The sequence below is a fragment of the Podarcis bocagei genome (assembly GCF_964188305.1).
Source record: "Podarcis bocagei genome assembly, chromosome: 6".
In the NCBI taxonomy this organism is placed as follows: domain Eukaryota; kingdom Metazoa; phylum Chordata; class Lepidosauria; order Squamata; family Lacertidae; genus Podarcis; species Podarcis bocagei.
In genome coordinates, this window is record NC_138130.1 from 52,757,970 (window position 1) to 52,784,295 (window position 26,326).

The 26,326-nt window shown below is 40.5% G+C and overlaps 1 protein-coding gene across 2 annotated transcripts; it reads right to left on the reverse strand.

Annotated features, from left to right (window-relative positions):
• Window positions 1-4,724: 4,724 nt before the first annotated feature.
• ETS2 (ETS proto-oncogene 2, transcription factor) lies at window positions 4,725-19,881 on the reverse strand. 2 transcript variants are annotated; one of them, XM_081198735.1, is made up of 10 exons: window positions 19,556-19,881; window positions 14,032-14,103; window positions 11,713-11,833; window positions 10,416-10,535; window positions 9,941-10,141; window positions 9,656-9,739; window positions 8,908-9,150; window positions 7,655-7,918; window positions 6,916-7,034; window positions 4,725-6,278 (listed from the first exon to the last, which is right to left on the reverse strand). In XM_081198735.1, exons 2-10 carry the CDS (start codon window positions 14,101-14,103, stop codon window positions 6,063-6,065), a joined length of 1,440 nt encoding a protein of 479 aa, XP_081054861.1. In that variant the 5' UTR covers window positions 19,556-19,881; the 3' UTR covers window positions 4,725-6,062. The 2 variants fall into 2 exon arrangements, with proteins under 2 accessions (XP_081054861.1, XP_081054862.1); XM_081198736.1 differs by having other exon boundaries at window positions 6,916-7,030; window positions 7,651-7,918.
• Window positions 19,882-26,326: the final 6,445 nt, after the last annotated feature.

A 26,326-nucleotide genomic window follows, 5' to 3' on the forward strand; every position in this document is an offset into this window, starting at 1 on the left:
TGCATAAGTTTGAATACATTTTTGTTGTTGCTTGTAAGTTCGTTTCAAGTCCTTGGTGATACTGCCAATGTTCTTCTGAGTCAGGTTCAGAAAAAAAAATTCAGGGGTCATAAAATATATGAATTTTATAAACCCTGAATTTTCTCTTTAGCTCATATCAAAATCTAAGTGAGGGAATTCTTGGCTATCTTTCTCCATGGCACCACCAGTCCTCCATGTAAGCCTCAGGGGTAGAGGAAGGAGGGAGGCAGAAAATGAAGAGAAGAGAAAGCCTGTTCTGCAATATGTTATTTTAAGATGGAAAAAGAAAGAGTCTTGTAGCACCTTAAGGGTGCCATATTTGTTGTAGGGTGAGCTTTTATGTTCTAGAATCCATTCCATCAAATGCATGAAGTGCTATCCTCATTTGGCAGACACACACACATTCATTTTCCCATTCCCTCCAAGAACTATTTGTCTGCAAAAACTCACTTACTGCTAAATTCCTAACTGGTGTCTTAGGTTAGCTGAACTTTGAATGAGCTAGTTGCAAACTACACATTCTAAAGTTAAAGTACAGTCCTAACCTCAGGCAGAAATTCAGAATGCCTCCTCCTGATTTGTCCTATGATTAATGAGACATCATTGCCAACTCCTTTAGGCTTCATTCTTCACCTCAGCAGAAGTACAGCTATCATCTCAAAGAAATGAAAAACTTCAAAAACCCACTGCAGCAAGGGGGCAGAATGTGGGATTTTCCACGCTCTGCTTTGAGATGATCCAAGTCCCCCTTTTGCAAGCTATGTGTTACGATCGTGCAAAGACATGAGCCATCATGTGCTTGTTGCGGAACGGCAACTCAGACAGCACGCACATTGCAATGGCCCCAGCGGGCAGATAAAAAGTTGTACTTTATCTGGCTCAAAATGGGAAATGTGCTGGATCCTGTGCAGCCAAAGAACAGCTGACTCTCTAGAAAGTGCCTCCAGCATGAATTAGTGTAGAGTTGTAAATTTGCATGCAAAATTACCCCCCACCTTTTTTCTTTCAACAAACAAACAAACACACAACTTGTCTGAAGTGCTCAGATAATGAAGACTAAATCTGACCGCTTATGGATGCAGGAAACTTTAAAAATCCCATTTTGTAAAACAAAGCAACACCTTTCCCCCTTTCCCCTTGTAATGCAGGAGTAAGAAACCCCAGGCCCTGGGGAAAATATGAATATTGCACTACAGGCTTCTTCTTCTAGCTCTCAGAACTGGGCCACAAATCCTCTCACCAGGACACAGCCATCAACCAACCATTTTTTGCATCCCGAGTCTTTCATTTTGGCTGCAGTGTGACCTTGTACTCTAATAATACCTCTTGCTTGCATGGTTGGAGGATGGAGAGGGTTGTGCAAGTGTGTGTGGAAGTTAGCTTATACGAAGGTAAAATTTACATCTCCCACTTTTGCCACTGGCAAAATACAGTGGAACCTTGGGTTACGTACCATCCTCCTTACAAACGCTTCGGGTAACGAGCTCCACTAGCCCGGAAGTAGGTGCTCCTGGTAGTGAACTTTGCCCCAGGATGTGAGCGGAAGTTGCGTGGTGGCAGCGCGGCGGCAGCGGGAGGCCCCATTAGCGAAAGCTCGCCTCAGGTTAAGAACGGTTTCAGGTTAAGAACAGATCTCCGGAATGAATTAAGTTCGTAACCAGAGGTACCACTGTACCTTCAGAAAGCTGCCCAGTAGAGAATATGACCCTCAGGCTCACAAAGTTGCCCCATCTCTGCTCTTGTTGTTGGCATCTGGCTGTAATGGCATATCATCATGTCTCTGTCCTTTGAAGGTCCTGAACCGGAAGGGTGCAACAAAGACTGATTTCTCTTGTGCATGCCGCTAGACAGGTCTTACTGTCAACATTATGTGTGCCGGGGGCACAAGATGGCTCAATACAGGCCAAAGTCATCAGTGCACATGGATTGCCAGGAATGAACGTGACTGTTTTGGAAAAACAAACTATGCAGTGCTGTATTTCTGAAGGTGGAAGGGCTTAAGTCTGCTTTGAATTCACACTACCTGATCTGGAAATCCTTTCTTCCTCAATCAAGGCAGGTGAGGGCTGGTTCTGGTTATCCAGTTGTGAGGGGATGGTTCTCTGCGCATACTCATGTGGGCTCCCCTATTCTTGTGTACTGAACACTGCTATGAAAGCCACTCCCAAATCTGAGCCCAAAGCAATCTCTGATTTTGAGTCATCCCCAAGATTATGTGAGCCTAAGAGATTACCTGAAATCTTTTGCTCTCCAGAGCATCTGTGAATAGTTTAGGTGGGCAAATTAAAGGCTGCAGCTTAACCACACGAGACTTTGATTAGTTAACAAATGGTTAAACAAAAGCTCATCACTCTTTAGAAGACTAATACAGTAGTCAGGACTCTTTTTTTTAGTGCTATGATGTAACATCTCTTTTCTGCTTTCCTGTAAATGATTACGGGGCTTTGCAATCATTGCCTTGTCTGTCCTTCAATAGAAACACAGCAATGTTTTGGACACCAAATTTACCACAAGGTTAGCACATTTGCCACGTAATGCAGAACATGTTTCATAACTTTGTAGGCATACATGTTCACACAGTAATCGCCCATGACTTGGCTGGCGGTTTGATTTCCAGTTCCTAGATTTATTTTTAGTCAGCTTGGCAAAGTGGAAAGTTTTGTTTCCTCTGTGTTGGAGAATGGCAGCTGCCCACTTCTGCCGTTGCAATAGATGGGTGCATGTTTGCTGTCATGGGAACCTAGTGGACACTGCCTGTGATGTCACTGGCGATGATGAGTAACTGTCAGGAAAGGGTATATGTCCATAATCACATGCAGCCTTCTGAAAAAAAAAAAAGGAAACACAGGGCCACCTGCTTCACACCATGGTCCGCCACCAGTTCAAAATAATCCAAGCAGTTCTGTACTCTACCTCTCAGGACATTTCCAGCTTTCCTCAGAGAGAAACTGACTTCAGTAGAAGCTGCTGAGATCTCAGCTAGTTGGCTTCACTATTTTTGTGACAGGTTTGGGGAAGTGAATTAAGAGAAAAGCTTTCCCCTTCTGCAGCAAGTTCCCCTTCTGTTACATTTGAAGTTTGTCAGTATGACTTTGTTGGATCAGGGACAATTGCAGAGTTGTGATAAGGTTTTAGATGCTCCCCTTCTCTCCATAAATGACTGTGTCTAGGTAACCCACATCTTCCTTGGTTAACAGTGTTGCTATCAGCCGCCTTGGTGAGGATATGGACTCGGACGTGGAACAACTTGCTCATCAACAAGGTCCTTTCCTCCCAACAAGCCATCTTGCATAAGATTAGCAGTACCAAGAATCCAAAGCGGGTGAGAAGGAATCTTTTTGGCAAAACGATTATGATGGAAGACTCTCTTGCATAAAGTTGACAGTGAAGCTGACCCCCTCTATTCTTCAGTTTGTTTTAAATTGTTTCATTGGATTGTAACATTGTAGGATTCTATGGTTTTAAGCACCCACACCCACACACCTGGCCAGGATCTTGTGGTGAAGTAAGAAATCCATTTAAATTATAAAATAATAAAATGGGAATGATTCACAGAAGAAAAAGTCTAAGGGACTGAAGCTGTGAATTAAAGCATATCTTTAAGACCACCATCCCACATAACAGAAAGCCTCTTTAAGATCTCTGCACTTAAAGAAGCTGAATTTGCAAGAGGCAAATTGTTTAGGCTTTGAGGTTGCGTACTCTGCATCACATTTCACATGCTTAGTTACCAATGAAAGACAAGACTCCTTCATAAAAGTAACACATGCACTGAATTACAATCTGAATTCTTTCAATTTATGAGGATGTACATCTCCCCCTCCAGTATTATGCCAGTCACATGCCCAGCATGTGAGTTGGGGCAATGGGGAGAGAACTAGCTACTAAGCAGTAGGCCTGTATATCCATGGAAAGATGAAAGCATCAAGCCAGACATAAAGATGCGACCTCCAGGGCATCTGATTGGGGCGGGTTTGGGGGGAATGCTTGTTTTCTGTAGCCGCCTGTTGTAAACACTAACAAAATTAGCACCGTATTAAGTTATCCCTTAAAGTCACCCTTGAAGAGGGAGTGTTGGAAAGCTCTTCTTGTGGGAAGTAGAGATATTGGATGCATCTGTAAACAGGATTGTATTTGCACACACAGAAAAGATCCCAAATATTTTCCAGCTGTGTTTGCATGTACATTTATAGCAAATGCCTCCATTTGGGCCTGTTTTACATGACTCACAGCAGAATTTCACAGTATTTTAAAAACCCCATACTAATTAGAAAACCACTCCAGGGTGTGTGTGGTTTTTGGAGTCCAAATCAAGAAGTTGAAATGTTCCACCATTGAAGGCAAGCACTATAGAGTATATGCAGTTTTATCAGCTATTGTGTTCTTCGGGAGCATGTCTTGTTGGCACGTACACAATTCACGCCATTCAATTTGATAGAGACATGAGATCTAGCTAAGTAATGTATGCATATGGGTATTTATTGCTTCTGCTGAAAGACTGTCAACCTTGCAGGAGATGGAGCTGCTTCTCTGCAATACATTTGCATTCAAATCTTGATGGATACTGATATGATGGAGAGACTATTGCCCCCTGTGTCAACCCCCAGGACTTATTAGACACTTAGATATGTACTTATTGAATTGCTGGTAAGTTTCAAAATTACTGTTAAGAATTCATAAGCGTATAAACACAACTGTTAATATTCGTTCAAGAGGTTTTAATAACATTTTAAACATCAGACTGTACATTTAAATTTACATCAATCTCAAGATAAAAAATACTTTTCTTTTACAATATTTTTCATTTACAAACCATTTTTTCCAGTGAAGTGTTTTTGTTTTTGGCAGTAAAAATAGCTGCTACATATATCTTTCTCCTAACTGCTGAAAAGGAGTCAGAATTATTTCCAAAAATAGAATTCATATTTTAATCAGGATAGTTCATGAAGGGTGAGGGCGAAGGTTGGGGAGTGGCCAACTGAAGAAAAGAAATAAGGACTATACATATAAATTGTTTCCAAAAGGACATGCATAAATGAGATATGCCATTAATAAATATATTTGAAAACAATATTAACATTTTCAATTTCAGTCAGAATAAAAGGCAAATTGGGCCTTTTATGCCCCAGGCTATATTATTAGTCTCTTTCAAAAAAAAAAATGCTCAAAGTGTTTTTCTGCCAGCCATGAATTATTCTCCTTGAGCAAAAAAGGCACTCAGCATGTGCCTAAGTGATTTATCAACTCCTTCAGTAGATTAAATACTTGTTCCAGGATGCTTAAGTGCTGCTGTTCTGAAATGAAACCTTTACTTTCCTCCTCTTTCAGATGCTTATATGAGCTTAAATTACAATATACAATATGTTAAATAGGAGCATTAAATTTCCAGAAAATCATTATGAACGTGCTTATATACACAAACACAAATAACAGACTTTGAAATGGTACATATTTCCTCCCTCTTTGTGAGGACTCTCTGCCACTGCTCCACCTGGCTCTGAGACTACAGTTTATTTGCGGAGGGCACATGCGCTGCTTTGGCAAGAACGCCCAATGCAAATTCAACTCAGTACCCAGACTTAAATAAAGGATGCCTAACCTTCCCTCTCTTAAATCACACGTCATGACATATAACATCTGCAAGGTTGTTATTTTAGGGTTTGTTCAAGCTAGAAATTCTGGTGGCTATCAGCCTTTGGTATGGGTAACACCCTTAATTATATGGTGGTATAAATAACCAGAACTCTAAACCCTGGAGTACTTTCGTATCTTCCAAGTTACAGCTGGGAACTGTGTTGACCTCACTCGTTGTTGCTCAAAAGGTTGGACACATCAAGATCTGAAGCCATGGTGCCCCCAAATACGGCCATTTCTTTTTCCTTTGACTTCACCTGGTTCACAAAATCACTTCTTTTAAGGTCTTTTACAGTGCCCCACTCCAAACAGCCAGAAGGTAAAACTAATGACTGATGCAGGAGGTCCCAGTTCACAGTTCATGCGTTGTTGCATCCTTCCATCAATGCTACAGAAAATTGCAACGCTCAGTCTTCTGTGTCTGGCTGCACTCCTAGCATTGCATGCAGCTCCTCTGCTGTATAGCCCAACAGGTTATGTAGGTCACATACAAAACGGTATACATAGCGCTTCCCTGAAGTCTTGTGTATGATGTTCTTGTCATAGTAATAGCGGAGGCCACGGCTCAGCTTCTCATAGTTCATTTTGGGCTTGTTTTTCCTTCTGCCCCATCGCCGTGCGACCTTAAAGGAGAAAAATGTGGTAAGAGTTATTAACATTCAAGGCAACCGCTGAAAATCTGGATTTTAGGAATGGAGTCATTTAGATTATTCCAAATGCCATGTTCTTTAATCACTAGCACTTCCACAAGGCCAAGTTAACTGGAGCATACTAGGAACAAGAAGTTCAAAAGGGAAAGGTGGAATGAAATGCCTAATCCTTAAAAGCTTAATGAATAGCTAAAGACATCTAGGGCATATCTAGAGAACTGCAAAAAAAGGAGGTTTTAAATAATGAAATACTTCCAAGTCACGCTTGAATTATGAGAATTATGAGTATATCTGAAGTGAAAAGCTTTAACAAATTAACTTTGCTGCAGCATTTTTATAACTGAAAGAATTTAAATCATGAAGCAACCACTTGATACCTAATATTAATTCTCATATATATATATATGTTCCTATCCTGGTTCAGAGTTACCGTATGTCTTTTAAAAAAAAAAAAAAAAAGCTGGCCAACAAACTATACATGGGAAACAAGTTTTATACATCTAGTTAATACTGCTTATATTAAGGTGCAGAGTACAGGCTGTCCTTCCTCATAGCTCCACCTAAGAGTAGGCGCCAAACAATTTCTATTCAGGACAACTGAACTACTAACCTCATCTGGATCTGTTAATTTAAACTCCCATCCATCTCCAGTCCAGCTAATGAATGACTGACACGATTTGTCAGTTAGAAGCTCTAAAAGGAACTGCCACAATTGTATCGGTCCACTACCTGTTAATACCAAGATAAGATAAAATTATTGTATGCTGTCATACATAAATTAATGTGTTAAAGAGACTAGCACTCAGGATTTTAGTATAATTGTTTAGTATAATTAAAGTCTTCCTGGGTTTAGGTAAATCTGACACCAGAAGTTGAAACAGAAAAAATAAAATATACACCTGTAGTTAACAGGATTTTCTTACAGTAGATCTGGATTCACAATCTTAAAAAATTCATGGCAACAAATTGAAGGAAGCTTCCTGCCCTCCAAACTGTTGGCTACACTTTGCAGTACCCCTTATGTTTCACTCTGAAATCCACCCCAACAATTGAATTTCATCTGAAACATGGATTTCTGAAAAGAACTTGCAATGGGCACAAAAGAATTGTTGAATTCTGCTTTCATTTAGCTTTCATACACACAGAAAAGTGTACAAATAGTGGCTTTAATTGATCTTTATTTTGAGGGTAGTCCGATATTGCTCCAGTTACATTTGTAATGGCTACCTCTGTTGTCATTTCACCTAAATAAAAACGCACCCTCATGGGGCATTATGCAATTGGTGAAGGGGCAGAAAAGCCCCAGAGGCAAAAACAAAAGAGGTCAAGGAAAATATTGTAAGACTTGCCTGTAAACCCAGCTAGAATTGCTGCTGGTATAACTGGTTTCCCTTGCTCCACAGGGTCACTCCTTTCTTGAATGTAGTCTTTAAAGGACATTGTGGGTTTGTTCAGACACAAGGACTGGCTGCAGTCATCATCAAAACTCTCATAAGATGGCACACGCTGGACATCTACCAACGAGGACTGGCTGTTCCAAGACTGCAGCAATGAATCTGAGCCTTCATAACTTTCTGTGCCACTGTCACTTGAGTCATGCTCTTTAGGTTTACCTGAAAGTGTGGAAAAGTCACAAGTTTGGGTTCACTCAAGTATTTCTTTGTATTACTATCGCAGCTGAAAAAATGGAAATGATAGGAACACCCGGGTTTGAATGGATGAGGCTGAGAATACAGGCTCAAAACTGCAATCTTAGGCTGGATTGAGACACATCAAAGAAGCGTTTCAGTTAAATGCGTTGTAAATTTAAACAGGGAAAACAGGTGGCACAATGTTATATCGCATATACAGCGCATAGCAATCGCATTTTCCTTTGCCAGTCTAGCTGAGTCCTTAATTCAGTGCAGCAAGCCAATGAGAATGCAGCTTAGTTTCATCTCTTTTCTTTTTAACAGTTAGTCTGCCCCCACTCCACCAATTAAGAACTCAAATTACAGAGGTTGCAATCCATCGTAATTCAGATTATGTTTAAGTCCTTCAATTTTCCCAGTTGTGGTCAGTAAGAATACTACTCTGAATCCAAGGGTTTTACTTAATAGATCAGCAGATCACTTGAAAGTGACTGCAACACCTCAAGGACCACTTCTCAACAACCTGGCCCCTGCAATTATCATATGAGGCCCTTTTTGTTTGTTACTATGGTATGCACTTTTGTTTATATATCGTAAATCGCCCTGTGATTTTCAGGTGAAGAGCAGCACAGAAATAAATAATTAATTAAGGAAGCTTATGAAATTTATAGCTTTGTTGCCAACCGTTTAACAAGACAGTTTTTTCTTTTTTCTTTAACAAATTGTACTGTACTCCGTTGACCTATCAAAAGGCACTATGAGTTCTCAGCATCTCAAAATAATGATTTGTGGTTGAGTAATAAAGAGGTAAGTTGGGTTGCTAACTCAGAAACAATAAGCTTGGGTTTTTTTAAATACATAATTGCTAGAGCACATGTTAGGAACTGTATTATATTAATGTTTATTTCTCGGAATCTTCTATACTGTAAGCATTATGAACAACAAGGGATCATGGGGAAGTGCAATCTTACCAGAGTTATCCAACATCAAGTTCAAGTTGTTTCTTGCGAAGTCCTGGTTCATGGAGCAGTAGTTCACATTGACAGTTTCTAACTGTGCTTTAGGAAACATCTGATATTCTTGTTTTAGGTTAACTACATTTGGTCCAACAGATGTCTGACATAGGTCATCCAAAAGGCTGGATTTTGGATAGCTGAGGGCTTTTGGATAGCTGGGTACCTGAGCACAATACTGTGCTTGTTCTATGTTAATACCTGGGGGGGAAATGCACATTTGTTTTTGTAATACTCATTGCAGACTCCCCTAGAACAGTATCAGATGTCAAGTAGAGCAATACATGTATGGCCCTAACACTTGTTAGCACAGTGTCAAATGCCAAACATGACAATTAGTCAACTCAATCTCCCCTTGCACCTTATAACCTTCTCACCTCTCCCCAGGCAAATATATTGGGGTTTTTCCTTTAAGTTTCTAGTCCTAACAGATCAGCATTTTGAAGCATCTCCATTCCATTTATCACCAGTTCCTGGCAAAAAAACATACCCCCCCAATAACCTGACTACCTCCCTCACCCTTCTGAAAGTAAAAGGTATATAAAGCAACTTTCTGTAGATTGCTGAATATGCATATGCAATTTCATCCAGGGTGTATACTCTGTACAGCACAGGTATGAAATTGGATATCTACCGACATCAAAAGGAAATTCAGTCTTTCCAGCTTTCCTTAACTGCTGTAATTAGCCTAATTAAAGATACTTACCTAATGTGTTGTTGTTGACCCAGTGCATGGATGAAGTGAGATGGGCGTTTTCCATATACTGATCTTGTGGCTTTTCTTCACTGTCTGGAAATAGAAAAAGTATTTGTTTATACATTTTGGACAGGGGAATTTGCTTTCATCTGTTAAAAGGCAACATGTGACATTTGTATAACACTTAACAAAAGGATCAGCATTTACTTTTGCAAGTTTACCATCCACTGCCCCCAAACAAAAATTATCATATGTTTCCTGGCTCATGCCACTACTCTGGTTAGACTTATTTACCTTTTATCATTTGATCCAGATGTTCCCAGAGAATATCACCCACATAATCTGGTGCCAATTCCAAGAAGCGCTCCTTTCCCAGTCTGCACAACTCTTGCCCATCCATGGCAAACCTCTCAAAGTTCACATTTACCAAACTAAATTCATTGGTGGCCCAGATAAGCCACTGGCACACCTGATGATGTGACCATAACCACGGATCTGCAAGGAGCAAGACAAACAAATTAACATTAAGGAAACTCTCTGCAGGACACACACTTATGCCTACTGGCTGCTGCCTCTTTTACTAACACTTCTCCACATATTCTTTTGAGAAGCATCCAGTAAACTAAACCTACACCAAGCTCAGGCTACAATCCTCAAAAGATCATTTGCAAGCACTCAGAAACTCTCATTTTGTTTACTGGTATTATAATAAAACTACCTTTCTAAGGCTAATCAGTGTAGTCTTTTGCATTAGAAATAAAGCACTTACTATTTGGAATACCCAGTCTGCGCTGTTCCTTTGTGAAACCACTGAAAGTTGCTTTTAAGGCCTGACTCATCACAGCCTTACTGCATGGGGTTAAGAGAGGCAATTCACAGCTGTTTGATTCTGAAAGGCAGAAGAGTTGCAATAATTTAGAAAAGGGAAAGGGGGAAATATGTTTAAGTTTCTTCTTTCTCAACTGCAGCAATGCTTTGTTATTAATATAGATTTTGGACCCAACTGTATTCTTTACAGAAGTTGCCAGTGACATAGCATTACAAGAGACTAGCAACATTTCAACACTAGAAAATAACAAAGTAACCATGTTTAGAATTGTTTGCATAAACATAGTAATTATTCCGAACTTGTTATTTAGCTCTGCATTCCTTCAGGACAGGATCACCAGCATTGCTATCAATGATTTTAACTCGCTTTTTGTAAGAAAGAGTTTGCCCTTGGCATACGGAGTTATAATCATTTCAAAACCACAATACTTCGCTTATCTATGTTCTATTGACTATTTCGTCAGGTGTACAGCACTATTATGGCAAGAACAGTGTTGCTGCAACTGAGGCTCTGACGAACTATCTGAATTCATTTACTGATAGGCTACCTGCCAGTGTGACTTTCAGAGTAAAATACTACTTTCATTACCTGAAGAACTAAATGAATTTTTCATCCTGATCAGTTTCAAGCCTAGGACCAAGAAAGCAGTCACAGTGCTCCTCTACTTGTAATGGCTTCGCCATTAATTCCAAAAACTATGCACATCTTTGTACTTTGCTACTCAAGCCAATGGAGCCACATGCACAATCTGGACTGAGAATTTTAAATTTACATTACGAGGTAGAGTCTGCCCAACTCTACCAAGACATTTCCTACATAAGCACTACAGTGGAACCTCTACTTACAGACATAATCCGTTCTGGAGGTCTGTCCGCTGGTCGAAACAGTGTGCTAGAAGAGGCGCCGTGTGTGCGCATTTGGCGGTAGCGCGCTTCTGCGCATGTGCAAATCGCGGCAAACCTGGTGTTTACTTCTGGGTTTGCCGTGGATGCAACTTGGATAGTCAGCGAGACAAGGTGTATGTAAGTCGAGGTTCCACTATACTCAAATTAATAGGAGCTACACATGAGCAATGACTTTGCTTCAACGCTATTCTACTATGAATAAGAGGAGATGCCCACAGATTGTGCCTTCTCTAATTCTACATACAGGTGACTTTGGACCACATCCTGTTTGGAGTATTCAATTCTATTAACTAGCATGACAGAGGTGTTACATTTATTAAACTGGTATTTACCATAAGAAATAGAATCAAGGCCTGTTGGCACTTCCTGGACTGTCTGATCTTCATTTAATGAGGGAAAGTATCCAGTAAACAAAGAATTTGCACCTTCAAAGCTATCAAATGCAGGCTGCCGCTGAAAAAGAAAATACAAGTAGTTCAGTTTGGATATTTTAGTACACGCACAAGTTTATAGAGCAAATGTGATATGGTTATGTAACTCATTGTTCCAGGAATCTTAACAGCTCCATTCTATGTTAAGCAGCCATTTCTTAGTCAGTATCATTTCCCTTGAAACTGACTAAGTACATACGAAGGATTGACGCTGGATTTCCTGATGAACTAAAAGCTGTAGCAGTAGTTCAAATAGGAAGTTACAAAAGCATCTTCAGATTCATAATGTCATGGAGCATATCCTTGCAACATTTTAAAAGCACAATCTGAAATTTGAATTAACAAAGATTTAGGTATTATTTTAAAGGATTTGCTTTATTTTATGAAGCACTGTTTGTGTTTGAATGACTACATAGCACTATAAATTCTATTAAGGGGGAATAGGTATGGTCTAGACTCTAGAAAACAATGGGAGACACACATGAAATCTGAACAGTAATCTGAGGTTTGAGGTTTTATAATTATTTACTTTCCTAAGTAACTTCCTTTTTATGAAGCTATTCACCAGAATAGTTTTATGAAATGCACACTAACTGCATACTGATATACAGAAACTGCACACTAACCTTTCTTGTATAATTGTGTATAATATGTATAAGCACCTATTTGATAAAACAAAAATCACACACACACGAGAATACAACACTACCATCTTTGTAGCAGCCATTGTAAAGCAAGTCTGAAATAAAAGATTTGATACATTCCACTATTTTTTTTCACCCATTAACTCACAAACATAGCCATTCACTGAAATGTTTTCACATCATTAAAATGGTTAGCTTGTTGAGGTGTTAAGATAGACTTCCAAGAACAATGTGTTTGACTTTCTACTGCTTTTATTAATATATTTGTATTCAAATGGTCAGGGAAGCAGCATATCTATGAAGTTTGGGTGCCAGTTTTGGGTAACTTCTCTAATACATTGCTACTGATTTCACCCTTTAAATTCAAAAAAGCATATCACAGGGTGGAAAAGCCAGCACAAAGTACATCTCTCAGATGTGTGCCTCTATTGGCTGGTTTTAGCCCAACACTTATTTAGTCAATGTGATTCAGTCTAGAACAAAGAAACTGTTCATATAGACATTACTCCAATAAGAAAATTCAGCTTTAAGAACTTAACTTGAGCAAGTTGCTGTACAAATGAAATGATTAATAATAAGCCAGCTGTCTAGCCTTCTAACAACATAAATTCTTTCAATGTTAACTGATAAAAGATCTGAGTCAACACTTTCAACATAATCTGGAAACTCCTGTGTTTTGTGTAAACAAGTGACCCTTGTACTGAGTCACTGGAAAAAATGCAGCAGAATTAAGAGTGAGTAAAAGGCATGCTGTACTGAAAAAAATGTTTTGAATATGAAACTAAACAGCACAACGAGCACGTTAAAAGCATAGACACATAAAAATCCTGAACAAATGAGGAACAGTTGTACAATGTTGGAACTGTGCCCAGAAGGCCAACGTAAGTCAACCAATATGCCTTCAATATTGTTTGTGACTGGCCTACCAGCCAAGAAAAGGTTAGCAAGCATCTTCCATAAGGCCTACATTTATATTCTTTTGTCTTAACTAAGTAAAAATACAGCCTTGAACAGTTTATTGCTAAATTAAGACATAGCTTCATTTTGCTAAATTATTCTGTCTCCGATTCCCTCAAAGGTTTGAATGTCAGGCAGTATTGAAAGAAATCAATAGTGGAATTTTTAAAGAGACATAAGTTGTTGATGTCACAGTAAGCCAAAACAGCAGACAAAGCACTTCTCATAGGGGACTTTGAATTTTTAAACTACAGGACAATTAGGGTGTAAATACAATCAACTGTACATAAAAATGCTACTTGACACCAGCACATTAAGCTTTTGGCTATCTCAACAGTGCATTTATTTTATACACCTGTCTTGGTGAGATCACGAGGCAGGATTTGGCTTTCAAATTGCATAGCAAATAAGAAAACAGTTTCTGTTATTCTCTTTTCAAATATAGAAAGCCTATATGCAAATGACACAACATCGAATTAAACTAATAGTCTTCACTGGACTGTTACTGAAAATGTTAGTTTTTAGCTGGAATAGAAGTATATTGTTTATAGCATGTAAAAATAGTTTCATGCATGCAAAATTAAAGTGTTACTGAAAATGTTTGTTTTTCACAACTCACCTTGAGCAGTCCTCTATATGCATTGCACACAGGTGCTACCTGATCCATGTTCTTGATTCCAAAGTCACTCATCTAAAATGAGAAAATAAAATATATATGAGAGCTATTTGTTGACAGGGGGAAAAATGCTTTTGGCTCATGCTGCAGTTTACAAAGGTCATACACAAATGTCACCAATTTCCTTCATTCAGAAGGGAGAACATAGGAGAAGCAAATGAAGAGTTATCATTTAAAAACATTCTAGCCATGCTAGATTAAACTTTAATGTCCCAACTCCAAAGAGTTACACAACTAGCTTTCAAACATCACCCCACCTCACAGAAATATTTTGAAAGAGGATAATTTGCCAAGCTGTATGTGATATGGCTTGGTGGGTGGAGGGTGTGCCACTGACCAATCCAAAACCAACAATCAGTATGTCAGACTTGGCTGTTTTAACTTACAAGTTACAACATAATGTTCTACCAACACAGAACTTTTTTTTATTTTTAAAGATCATCATACACAATTGGGTGCAACCATCGAAGTAGAATCATAGAATCATAGAATCCTAGAGTTGGAAGAGACCACAAGGGCCATCGAGTCCAACCCCCTGCCAAGCAGGAAACACCATCAGAGCACTCCTGACATATGGTTGTCAAGCCTCTGCTTAAAGACCTCCAAAGTAGGAAGTACTCACTATGGGAGAAGACTAGGCATCAAACACTCAAATACCAATCACTACAACAGCATCTTGACATGTACACTATAAAGGTTACGTTGATGCTACCTAGTATTTAACTTATAATAAGGATTATGAAATAGGGAGGCATTTTGGCTCAGTGGCTGGACTTTGGTATGGCACTGTGAAATACAAGTTCAAATCACCAGACAGCCATGAACACAATGGGTGGTCTTGGTTAAGTCAACAGCATCTCAGCCAAACCTATGTCACAAGATTGTTGTGAACACAGTATTTCATTTTTGCTCTACTTCATTTCTATTGATGAAATCTCTCTGTATGCAGAATGACTCGCTTCAGCTTCTGGCAAAAGTATAGACTGTCTGAATTATAAATTATTACTGAAACACTATAAAATGCTATTGATATCTAAAGATGGTATTATTCATCATCCACTCATCACGAACAGCTGAATACTTAAGTATGCATGGCCTTAAGTGAGCTTTCCCAAAAATCCATAAAAGTGAGCGTACACATAGATCAAACAAGAAAAAAGGTTTTAATACTTTTTTCAATTCTTTCTAAAATCTCCCCTCCTTTTTTTGTTCACAGTATGAGATCATATAAAAAGAATATTGTTGGAACTTAATACTGATAGTCATTTGAAAACTAAAGAATTGTTAGAGAGTAATGACACAGCAAGCAACACCTCATCCTAATCGCATCCATTTGGTTAGAGAATCTCCCAGCTATTAGTGGAATTTACTTCCATATAAGTGTCCTTAGGGTCATCACTCTTCATTAAAACAATTACTTTAGGACAGATATGTTTTATCAGACCTAGTTCCATATTTTTGTTAGCCTTAGAAAAGGTACACTCTAGTTTCCTACCAACTCAAACGCCAATTTTGTACTCACTTGCTCCAATTATCCAATCAGGCCTATACAACCTACAGGCCTGAAGTGAAATAAAACCAGAGCCAATTCTTATTAGCCTCCATTAATTCTTAGTCCTACTAAATGTAAGTAGGCCGCCCTGACTAACTACCCATGTTTCAAGCTCAGCCTTGGGCAGTGGTCTGTGCCCCCCCCCCCCACTTTTGGCTCTAGACTCTAGAGAAAATGTGAGCCTTGCCCTTGGGCTGTTCTTCCCCAGCACTACCTAATGATCAACTTTTCACACCATAAATACATTTTACTAGGGGTTTCCACAGGCAAACTGTACACACCACTGTAGATATCTCCTCTATTTCCCCATTCACTATAATGGAGAACCTAAAAATAGCTTTAAACTTTTCTCATTTTAGCCAAAGTGGATGAGATTTACAGGTACAGGAGCTCCTCCAGAGTGGATTAAGCTTGCCAAATTGCAGACAAATAGATCCGGGGGCTTCTTGTGAGGAAAGTAAAAGGCATTCATTTTCTTCCATAATCTCTTATGAAAGCAGAGCAGGGGTTTCTCTCTTGCTCCTTCTTACCTTAAAACAGTTAAGAAGTGGTTGAGTCATGTATATTCTTGATTCTAAAGTTTTAAAAACTCTGCAGTTTCACATAGGGCCTAGTTTCTGGTGCCCTTCAATAGATCTTACAGACCTTGCCTGTGTCCTCTGATAGGCCACAGGACTCCAATACAGGCTTTAAATCGTGATGCTTTTGTAGAACACTCCTGTGGAGTTCTGAAGAGCTCTGGGTTTGTTTCTGTTAAAGCAGAACGATGAAGGGTTTTTTTTAAACACCTTAACTTTCATTTTTTTAAAAAAACAAACACCTCTATTGCTGGGCTTAACAAAGAACAACCCAGAGTCTTCCGTGCTCTGCAGGCAACATGCTGGACAGCACCACTTATTGCAAAGCCCACAGACCTAGGATAACTAGATATACAATGACATAGTAATTCTGTGTTTAGAAACCTAGAAAATAAAGTGACACTCTGTGCAAGCCCTGTTCTAAACTGGGGGGCGGGGCGGCAATTGCCTACATCATGTTTTAACAAGACTTCACTCCAATTCGCTTCTTTATTCAGCTCCCACACATAACTGATGCACACGCTATTTGATTATTGTTGGGATAAAGGATTTAAGGAGACCAAGAGCATACTGCACTACAGTGAGGGGAAATGATAACGTACTTTATATTTAATAGTGCCAGGAACAGTATAATGTGAGGTCTCTGACTAAAACTCTTAAAACTACTGTTGATGGAACTGTGATAAGACCTGAGTACATTAACTCAACAAGAGAGGATCAAAGAGAAGGCTATAAAAGAAAGCTTATGGGGCGTTGTTCAGTTCGTCACAATTGAACACAAATGTTTTATAGTAATGCTTTGGCACAGAGTTGGTTTAACCCTTATCTTTCAGACTGGTTATCAGTTTCCAGGAATGCACCTGTGTATCCACCTCATGTACTTTGCATAAGGAGGTTATCAGCCAAAAGATCAAAATGCTGTTAATTTTAATGTAAGGTTTTTTCCCCTTAAGAATTCCACACCTGGCATGAAAAGGTAAGAACACGGCCCAGCTTCTTCTCCCTTATGTCAAGTCTTTAAAATCCCTGACCATTAAAGTGGAAATCCATTTTAATTTAGTGTCACTTGTAGTTGTCTGCTCATATAGAAATCTGTATTGATACAGAATTTTAAAACCTCAGGTTTATATAATGAGCTATTTAAACTTGAAAGAATTTATGTGGTAAGTATGAAATACTTTATATATTAATTATACTGGGTGAACTCCTGGTTTCTGTGTGTTTTCAAACATACATGGGCTCTCTCTCCTCCTAGTCGAAAATACATCTTTTTCTGATAGCTCCACTGACACAGTTCTTTCAAAAATCAAATTTCAACAAGCAATGCTTTCTTAGCTTCAAGAGAAGCTTTCTTTTCAAACAGCTTTGTTTATGGAGGCAGAGGCTAGTTTCCTGAGGTTCAGCACTGGCTACAACTGCATTTTATATTAAAACTGGGTATTATTGACCAAAATCTCCTGAGCTAAATGGGTTCCTGTAAATAAGCATCTTCTACATAAATGACAAATATAAAGAGCCCTTGCCCAACTAATTAGCTGATATTTCTTGCAGTAAAATATACATAAATGTTACTGATGTTTAAGCAAGATTTTCCTGCACTCAGTCGTTTTCTGGAGAAGTTTCAGTTACATACATACTGCCATGACTGTAGCATGTTTAAGGAAAGCCATATGTAACACGTGGTGCTCAATTGTACAAGTATGCATAGGTATATCTTCTGGGTACATTATTTATAAAGGGGGAAGGGGAATAGGTGAAGAGATAAACAGCCTGTTGCTTGTTGTTACTCTCTAGCAAATCATAGTATACCAAAAAACAAGTCTTGAAGCATATGCTTTTTGTGGATAAAACTAGGCCTTACTTTTCCATTTGCCTTATAAACACCTGGTCAAGCTAGCAGGTAACTAAAAACTTACTTATGTGTAGGTGATTGCCAGAAGCAGTTAATGCATTCATGATCAACATTCAGTAACCAAAACGTTAAAATACTAAAAATACTAACTATAAAAGATCACTAATGATTTTATCCCCTTGTCCTTTTCAATGCAACATTATAAACAAGCTAATTTCTTACAAGAAAGTTTAAAAGCCTAATCAACAGTGAACCATTATTAATGTGAATATGCCACACAAACGACCTATTCACTCTCACAAAAGGTACACAAAAATGAAGCAAGACATTTAGCTGTTTGGGGTGGGGGGGGGACGACACATACAGACATAATTTTTAAGGGCAACAATTCCCTTCTCTGATCCTGCTCATATCCAAAGAAACATCCATTAAGTGCCATTAGCACGTGGATCAATAGCATTACAAGATTCATTTATACTGTATCGGAAATGAAGACTTAATGCGGTAAAAGCCTTCTGCATGCAACACTTTATGAAAAAAGGAATAGTGATCAAACTACAAATACTTGATCTTAACAGCCCAAATATTTACCAGACTTAATATTTACCAGAGTGAGCAACAAGAACACACTAAAAGTGGGTTTTTTAAAAGTTTGTTTTTCAAACTCCTATCATTCATCTTATATACGCCTCTCCTCTTTCTTCTAATCACATGGAGATCAACTGACTTGCAAAGTTAGATCTGAATTATTCTAGTTCACGGACCCCATTCACAAATCCAAACAAAAATAAATTACACCAACGCATTTTTAGAAGAGCTGCTCCAGTAAAACCGAGATAAGGCCAAAACAACTGCTTTGCCGGGCCGGGGAGAATTTCGCCTTTGATTCCGGAGCAGTTATTTCCCACCAGCACAAGCCTTTTCAAGGCAGAACTGATGGCCGAAATCCCAAGAGCCCAGTTCAGAAAGAACTCCAAAGCAGCTTCCGGGAAAGCGGAAAGACCTGTTACTCGCTAAGCAAAGCAACGCCTGCTCCCTCGCTCCGCCGGGATGTGCCTGGCATCCCGACGACGAGAGCCCGCGCTGCAAGCCACACAAAAAGGAAAACGACCACCGAGAGAGAGAGAGAAACACACGGAGCAGAAGAAGACCCGTATCCGGCTTGGCGAGATGCTCTTCCACCACAAACGCCGATTAGCGCCTCTGGCCCATAGAGCACGACAAATCCCTGGCCAGAAAGGCTGGGGAAAATGGCACGGCGCTCTCCGTCTTCTCTCTCCACCCCCACCGCCAATTCTCTCTCGCCCACCTGCGCCCCGTCGCCAGTTACCTGAGCCCGCCTGATCGAAGGCGCCTCCCTCCAGCCCAGAGAAGCGCGCGCGCGCGCCAGCCTCGCCGAGCCCAGGTTCCCTCGCGCTCCCTCCCTCCGTCTCCCGGCTTGTGTTTCCCGCGCCGCGCCCGGCGGCCTCGCGCGAGGTCCCTCACCTGGCCGAAGAAGATCCGCACTCCGCTCCGTCCAAAAGGCGCCTCCGCTTGCGGACACCCCCCCAAAAAATATCCTTGCGCGGCAGCCGAAGGAGCGCGCACAAAGCACACGGCGACGTTATCCAAACACGGCACCGGAGGTGGAGGAGACGACCCTCCCGGCAAAGCACCACCAGCCGCGGCCGAGTGAAAGGGGCGAAGAGGCTCTCGAGCAAACTCCCAGGCCGCCAAAGGACGTGTGTGCGTGTGTGTGTGAGGGAGCTGGAGGTGGCTTCCCGCCGGCGCTGCTGGTGGCCCTGGAGTGACTGCGTTGCGCTGGCGCGGGTTGGGCACGCCTGGCTTCTTGACGGGGCGAGGGCGGCGCCGAGGGAGGGAGGCGGAGCGCGAGCAGGAAGAGCCGCCCCTCCGCTCTGCTGCTGCTGCTGTGCTTCCCCGCCGCAAGCAGGAGAGCAGCCCCGGCTGCCTCTGTCCCCTCGACGGAGACGCCGGGAAGCCTCGAGGGGGAAGGGATGGAGAGGCTCAGAAGACACCTACTTCGCAGAAGAAGGCGAAGGAAGACCAAAGCCCTTGATCTCTCTGAAACTGAAGCTTTCCGAGCACGTCGAGAGCGCAATGACGAGAGCCTTTTTGGATCAGACCAATGGCCTATCTAGTCCAGCATCCCGTTTCTCGCAATGGCTAACCAGATGCCCGTGGAAGCCCCCAAATAGGAAATGAGCTTGCCCTCAGCTTATTGTTGTCATGCTCAGGAAGAAAACCCATAATTCTTAAGTTTATCTGTAAACTGTCGGGGGGGGGGGAAGCAGGGTATAAACAAATACTATAATCTTATTATTAATAATAATTTTATTGTTTATACCCCGCCCATCTGGCTGGGTTTCCCCAGTCACTCTGGGGAGCTTCCATCTGAATATAAAAAAAATAATAAAATGTCAAGCGTTAAAAACCTCCCAATACAGGGCTGCTTTCAGATGTCTTCTAAAATTGTGTAGTGCTTTGTCTCCCTGAGTGATGGGAGGGCCCTACCGCCAAGAAAGCCTTTTGCCTGGTTCGCTGTAACTTCACTTCTCGCAGAGGGAACCACCAGAAGGCCCTCGGAGATGCTCCACAGAAAAAATATATAAATTGCTCCACACAAAATGTATAAATAAATACACCTCTATCACCTCTTCCACCTTTTTTTAAAAAAAAAAACTAAAAAGCCCCAAATGCTGTGGCCGCTCCTCATAGGGAAGTTGCTAAAGCCCCATGATGATTTTGGCTACCCTTTTCTGAACATTGCCCAACTCTACAAGATCCGAGTGATGTGCTGACCAGAAGTGTATGCAATACTGCTAGTGTGGTTGCGCCATAGATATGTATACAGGCATTCAATATTGGCAGTTATTTTTTCAAACTTGTTCCTAATGATCCCTGGCATGGGATCCACCTTTTTCATAGGAAGGGCAGAGTACAAGGTCGATGGTAAGTGAGCAGACATTTCTGAGAGAGAGTGAGCAAAGGCTACTTCAGGGCATAGCTGTCAACTTTTCCCTTTTCTTGCGAGGAATCCTATTCGGAATAAGGGAATTTCCCTTTAAAAAAGGGAAACATTGACAGCTATGCTTCAGGGCTCAGCAACCGTTTTCAGCCGTGGGCCAGTCCACCGTCCCTCAGACCATGTGGTGGGCTGGACTATATTGGGGGGGATGAACGAATTCCTATGCCCCACAAATAACCCAGAGATGCATTTTAAATAAAAGGACGCATTCTACTCATGTAAAAACACGCTGATTCCTGGACCGTTCACTGGTCGAATTGAGAAGGCGATTCGGCCGCATCCGGCTCATGGGCCTTAGGTTGCCCTACCCCTGGGCTACTTTTTACCATTCATTATATAACTGATAATACAAACATCATACCAATTTCTAGGGCCTGTTCGTGTTATTACTGCTTACATGCCACAACGGCTTCCACAGACAATGAAGTGGCCGTGAAATGTTAGATGGTTCAAAACTGTTCATTTCCATGGTAAGTGATAACTGGTGATTTCTCCAACTTTCCTGGCTGGTACCGTGGATTATGTTTATATGTGGTCATAAATTGTATTCCAGGCACCAAAATAGCATTTATATTTAATTGATGTGATCTGAAGTAAATGGGCTGTGAGACCCACTTTTTATCTCCTTACTGAACACAATGCAGGCTACACTTGCATGTGAGATGTGCTAGTCCAGGAGTATATAGACAAAAGCACATCAGGCCTATTTTATTATTATTAATTCTTAATGCAGGAAGCTCTTGGGCTGTATTGCAGACTACATCCCATATCCCATAGGTATGTTTAATTATGTATATCATTATTATGTTGTTCAATACAAATGCTTAGGACTTTTCAACCGTTTTGGAAACTCGCATTTATTTGCTTTTCAGTCCACTCTTGTACATGTTACGTCTCAGTGTGCCCGATGGGGCTTAGTTCCAGGTATGTATACATGGACTATCCCTCCTAGTTCTAATTATTTTGCTTGTTTTCTTGGAAGTAAATCCCACTGTATTATTCAGTGGGGGTTACCCCTAAGTAAGCAAGAATAGGATTGCAGGCTCAGCTTCTATATCTGAAAGAACAGTATCTCTTGAAGAAGTATTTATGATATGATAATGCTTTGCTCTCTTTAAGGTTGCATTCTCTGGAAGCTATCATATGATGAACGGTGGCAGGAATGAATAAATATTTCCTTTAACCCTCTGGTGTTCTTTGTTTTGTTTCATTGATCAGATTATTGTACTGTTTACTGTTATGGCTGCTGGTTTTTGTTTTTATTTGGTCTTCCTTTAAGTGCTGATTTTATTATTGTCTTTACTCTGTTAGATTTGAATAAACTAGGGCTCAACAATTTGGGGGTGCTATCCTATACATGTCTAATAAGACATAAGTCTTGGAGCTTTCTTTGATGCTTGCTCCGAGGTTAGTAGTAACAGGATTGCTGCCCAAAATAGACATTTTATTGGGGGCTTTTGTACTGTTTAAATTTATATTTTTGGTGTTGTTTGGTATGTTTCTAGCATTTTATTCTGTATTTTAATGTAATGTGAAATCATTTCTGGCTGTCATTTTCCACATTGCCTTGAATGCCTATGGGCAGTGAGATGACTCCTAAACATCTTTTGTAATAAATTAATATCCCTTTCCTAAAGTGTGCTTTATTTGGTTTTATGCTCTTCTGAAGGATGCAGAATAAGCTAAAATGAAATGTGTACTTATGCAGTCATTCATATTGTGATACAGCTAATATGGTAAGAGTATTGCAGCCATCCTGTTGCAATAAAACACCACTAGTTCTTTCTCAAGGGCCAAAGGGTTTATTTCTACTCAACTTCCTCCTTAATATACCAAACAGTCCCCAGGAGGACACCAGCTCTCATTATTCTATTTCAGGCCTTATTTTAATAGGTGTTATGTTAATGCCACACAGCTGCTGGAAACATAAAACATTCCATGGTCATTTAAAAAAAATAAGCTTTACCCTTTATGACAGTAGAGGAGGTGATAAACCGAATGTAGGGTATCCCCCACGGCCAGTAGTGCAAAGTAACTTTAAACATTCCCATGATTTTTAGTTAAATATTTCAAGACTGCAACATTTGGGGTAGACCTAATTGGCTATTATTTAAGAATGTGAGGCAGAACTGCGCTTTCCTGATAAACGATGTAAAATAAAACGACCACTATCAGAATGCCATTATGCCAATCTTTTCCGCAGTTGATAAGCTGCGTATGGTTCTGGTTGCCTCACCTCAAAAAGGAGATTGTAGAGTAGGAAAGGGCAACCAAAATGATCAAGGAGCCCTGTTCTATGAGGGATGTTCACAAAATTTGGAGCTTTTTTAATTCAGAATGAAGTGGTGGGGGACATAGCAGAGGAGTATAAGATGGCGTGTGGTGTGGAGAAAGAAAATAGGAGGGGACACACACACACCCCAATCTCGAATTTGGGGCCATGTTGGAAGATTCAGGGCAGTGCATAGTTAAACATAGCTTAACAAATCACTTATATTTTAAATCAAGTGTGAATGTGCAGTCATTGTACTTTAGATGAGATATACCATTGCAAGCTCATGCTTCTTCTTTTTTAAAAAAAACCAGTACTTGATTTATTGAATTTATATACAGCCCTATACCCAGAGGTCTCAGGGCAGTCCCTCCCTTTTACTTTAGGCCCAACTATTGTGACATCAGTGTGCAGTTGTAGTTGTGCTTTTTTGTTGTGTGGAAATAACTTCTTTCAAACTAGGAAGCACTTGGGTTTCAGGGATATTGCAGCTTCTCAGCACATGGATTGCAGTGTACTGTTGCAAGCGTAGTAAAGTAATGATCTCCCACCAGCAGGTGAAGTTGTATTTGGGAGTAGTGTCTTGGGAGTGGTTGTGTGAGTGATACAAGGACCTATTGGACTTGTGTTTGAGACATCACTGATGATGATGAGTGACAGCACACCCACATAAACCCCAAACAGGCCGCCCCCATATTATGAGCCTAACCCCAATACTGTACTCAACCCACAAAGAGAGGAATTGCACATGCTCGACTGAAACGAACAGACAAAAGTTGGAAGACCCTTTGTTGTTTATACTCCTGACAGTACAGTGGTACCTCAGGTTAAGTACTTAATTCATTCCGGAGGTCCGTACTTAACCTGAAACTGTTCTTAACCTGAAGCACCACTTTAGCTAATGGGGCCTCCTGCTGCTGCCGCACCGCGGGAGCACAATTTCTGTTCTCATCCTGAAGCAAAGTTCTTAACCTGAGGTAACATTTCTGGGTTAGCGGAGTCTGTAACCTGAAGCGAATGTAACCTGAAGCGTATGTAACCTGAGGTACCACTGTATTCAGTATTTAGATGTTTCATTTAAATTTCAACAGTGAAACTGAAAATGGACTTCTCCAGATTTTCTGTTGAACCTGGTCAGTTTTCACTCTTATGCAAGCCCCACCCTGGCTGTGCTCCCTTTCTTAGGTGCTGCAGTTTGCGTTACCCAGCTTTAAAAACAGATAGGGAGACCCTTTTCCCTTTCTGGAACTTTCTCCACATTCCTTTGAACATGATCTGTCAGGGTCAACGTGATGGTGATGGGAAGAGTTGAAAATGGTAGTGAGTGGGTCAGAAAGTGGGTTCAACACCCCTTTTCTCAACCTCTCTCTGCCACACCTCCCCCCCCCTACAGGTTGCCCTTCCCTGTTTTAAACATAGCGGGTTAGGAAGGGACAAGAGTGGGTTTCCCCACATCTGCAGGGCTGTTCCCCCTACATCCATCCCTTTGGCAGGTGGAGGCCCTGGATGGAGCTGGTGCCTGTGGGTTGAATAATACGGGACAGCTTTTGAATAAAAGCTTGCAAGGCCACCTCACAAAGGATAAACAAAGATGGGAGAGACACTTTAAACTGTGGATAACCCCCTTGAGACCTGATATCTGATTTCTGTTCTCAAATGTGTACAATCAAGAAGATTATGACAACAAACATTAAGGGAGGCGCACAAAAGCACTGATTATGATGATAGCACTTCTTAATGCAGCAGAGGCATGATCTAATAAGGCAACATCTGTTAAACTCATAAGGGAAGCCTCTGCAAATTGTATGTCAGCTGGATAGTGATTTTAATTATAAGACTGATGAGAACAATTATACTGCCCTTTATATTGAGGAAGCAGCTGTCAAAAAGGATAAGATGGCAGAATGGGGGTTCTTTGTTCTTTGTCAATTATTTCTCTCTCTCTCTCTCTCTCTTGTATGCAATGCCGTGAAAAAAATGTTTAAACATTTTCCTCCCCCTTCTGAAATAACTGTCTGATAAATGAGAGGCTTGCTTCAGTTCTGGAGCTTTTCATGATATGTATATATTATATATGTGTGTGTAATTTTAAGATGGCCCAATGAAATCTATGCCAAGGTTTCAATTTTCAAACTTAAAGTGCACGAGAGTTGCAATCCTCAGTGCGTCCTCCGTTACAGATCCAAGGACCAAAACAGCGAAAAGCTGGACTTACAAGAAGGCTTCATACATTTAAAGTTGACCCATTTCACCAAATAATCCTGGGAACTGTAGTTTGTTAAGGGTATTGGAAATCATAGCTCTGTTAGGGGAAAACTACAGTTCCCACAATTCCTTTTGGGGGGAGTGGGGAGGAAGAATGTGCTTTAAATACGCTTTAGATGTGTTATAGTTTTTTTGCCATGGCCTGGGCATGACTTACTGTTCTTCAGACAAAAAAAGAGCCTTGTGTGTGTATGTGTAGTGCTGAACGTGTCACTGAACAATGGCAACACCATCAATACTGTTGTGAAACCCATTGAGAGCTGTACTATTGTGAAATCTCTGTGGCTGGGATTTTTTATTTTATTTTTAAAGCAAGCTCTTTTTCATGATAGTTTTCACATTATTGCCAAATGCCTAAATATGTGAACGCCAATTGAGAGGAAGCTATGAAAGTGTTGCTGCATTATAGTTTACTATAAACGGCAGTGGAATGGAATTCTCCACTCATTCTTGGCATGAAGTTTGACATGCCTGAGCCTGTAATTTTCTGTAAGCATTTTGGAGTCCCTTATTCTATGGGTTCCCTCTGCAGTGTCATTTATGTGGTATGTTATAAAAATGAAATAAAAATTGTTAGATGTCACTGGAAGTGGGCACCACGTACTTCCATGGATATCAGTATCCTGGACTCCGTCTGTTTTAATGTTTGTGTAAAAATGCCCCAGGCCCTCCAGGCTTGAATCATGAGCTGATC

Excerpts from the sequence above, each read along its gene's own strand:
- ETS2 (XM_081198735.1), bottom strand. The coding sequence starts at position 14,103 with ATGAGTGACTTTGGAATCAAGAACATGGATCAGGTAGCACCTGTGTGC. Across the intron at positions 7,919-8,907 it reads CTTGATGTTGGATAACTCTG|GTAAACCTAAAGAGCATGAC; the intron begins GTAAGATTGCAC and ends CCACACTTTCAG. Across the intron at positions 6,279-6,915 it reads AATTAACAGATCCAGATGAG|GTCGCACGGCGATGGGGCAG; the intron begins GTTAGTAGTTCA and ends TTCTCCTTTAAG.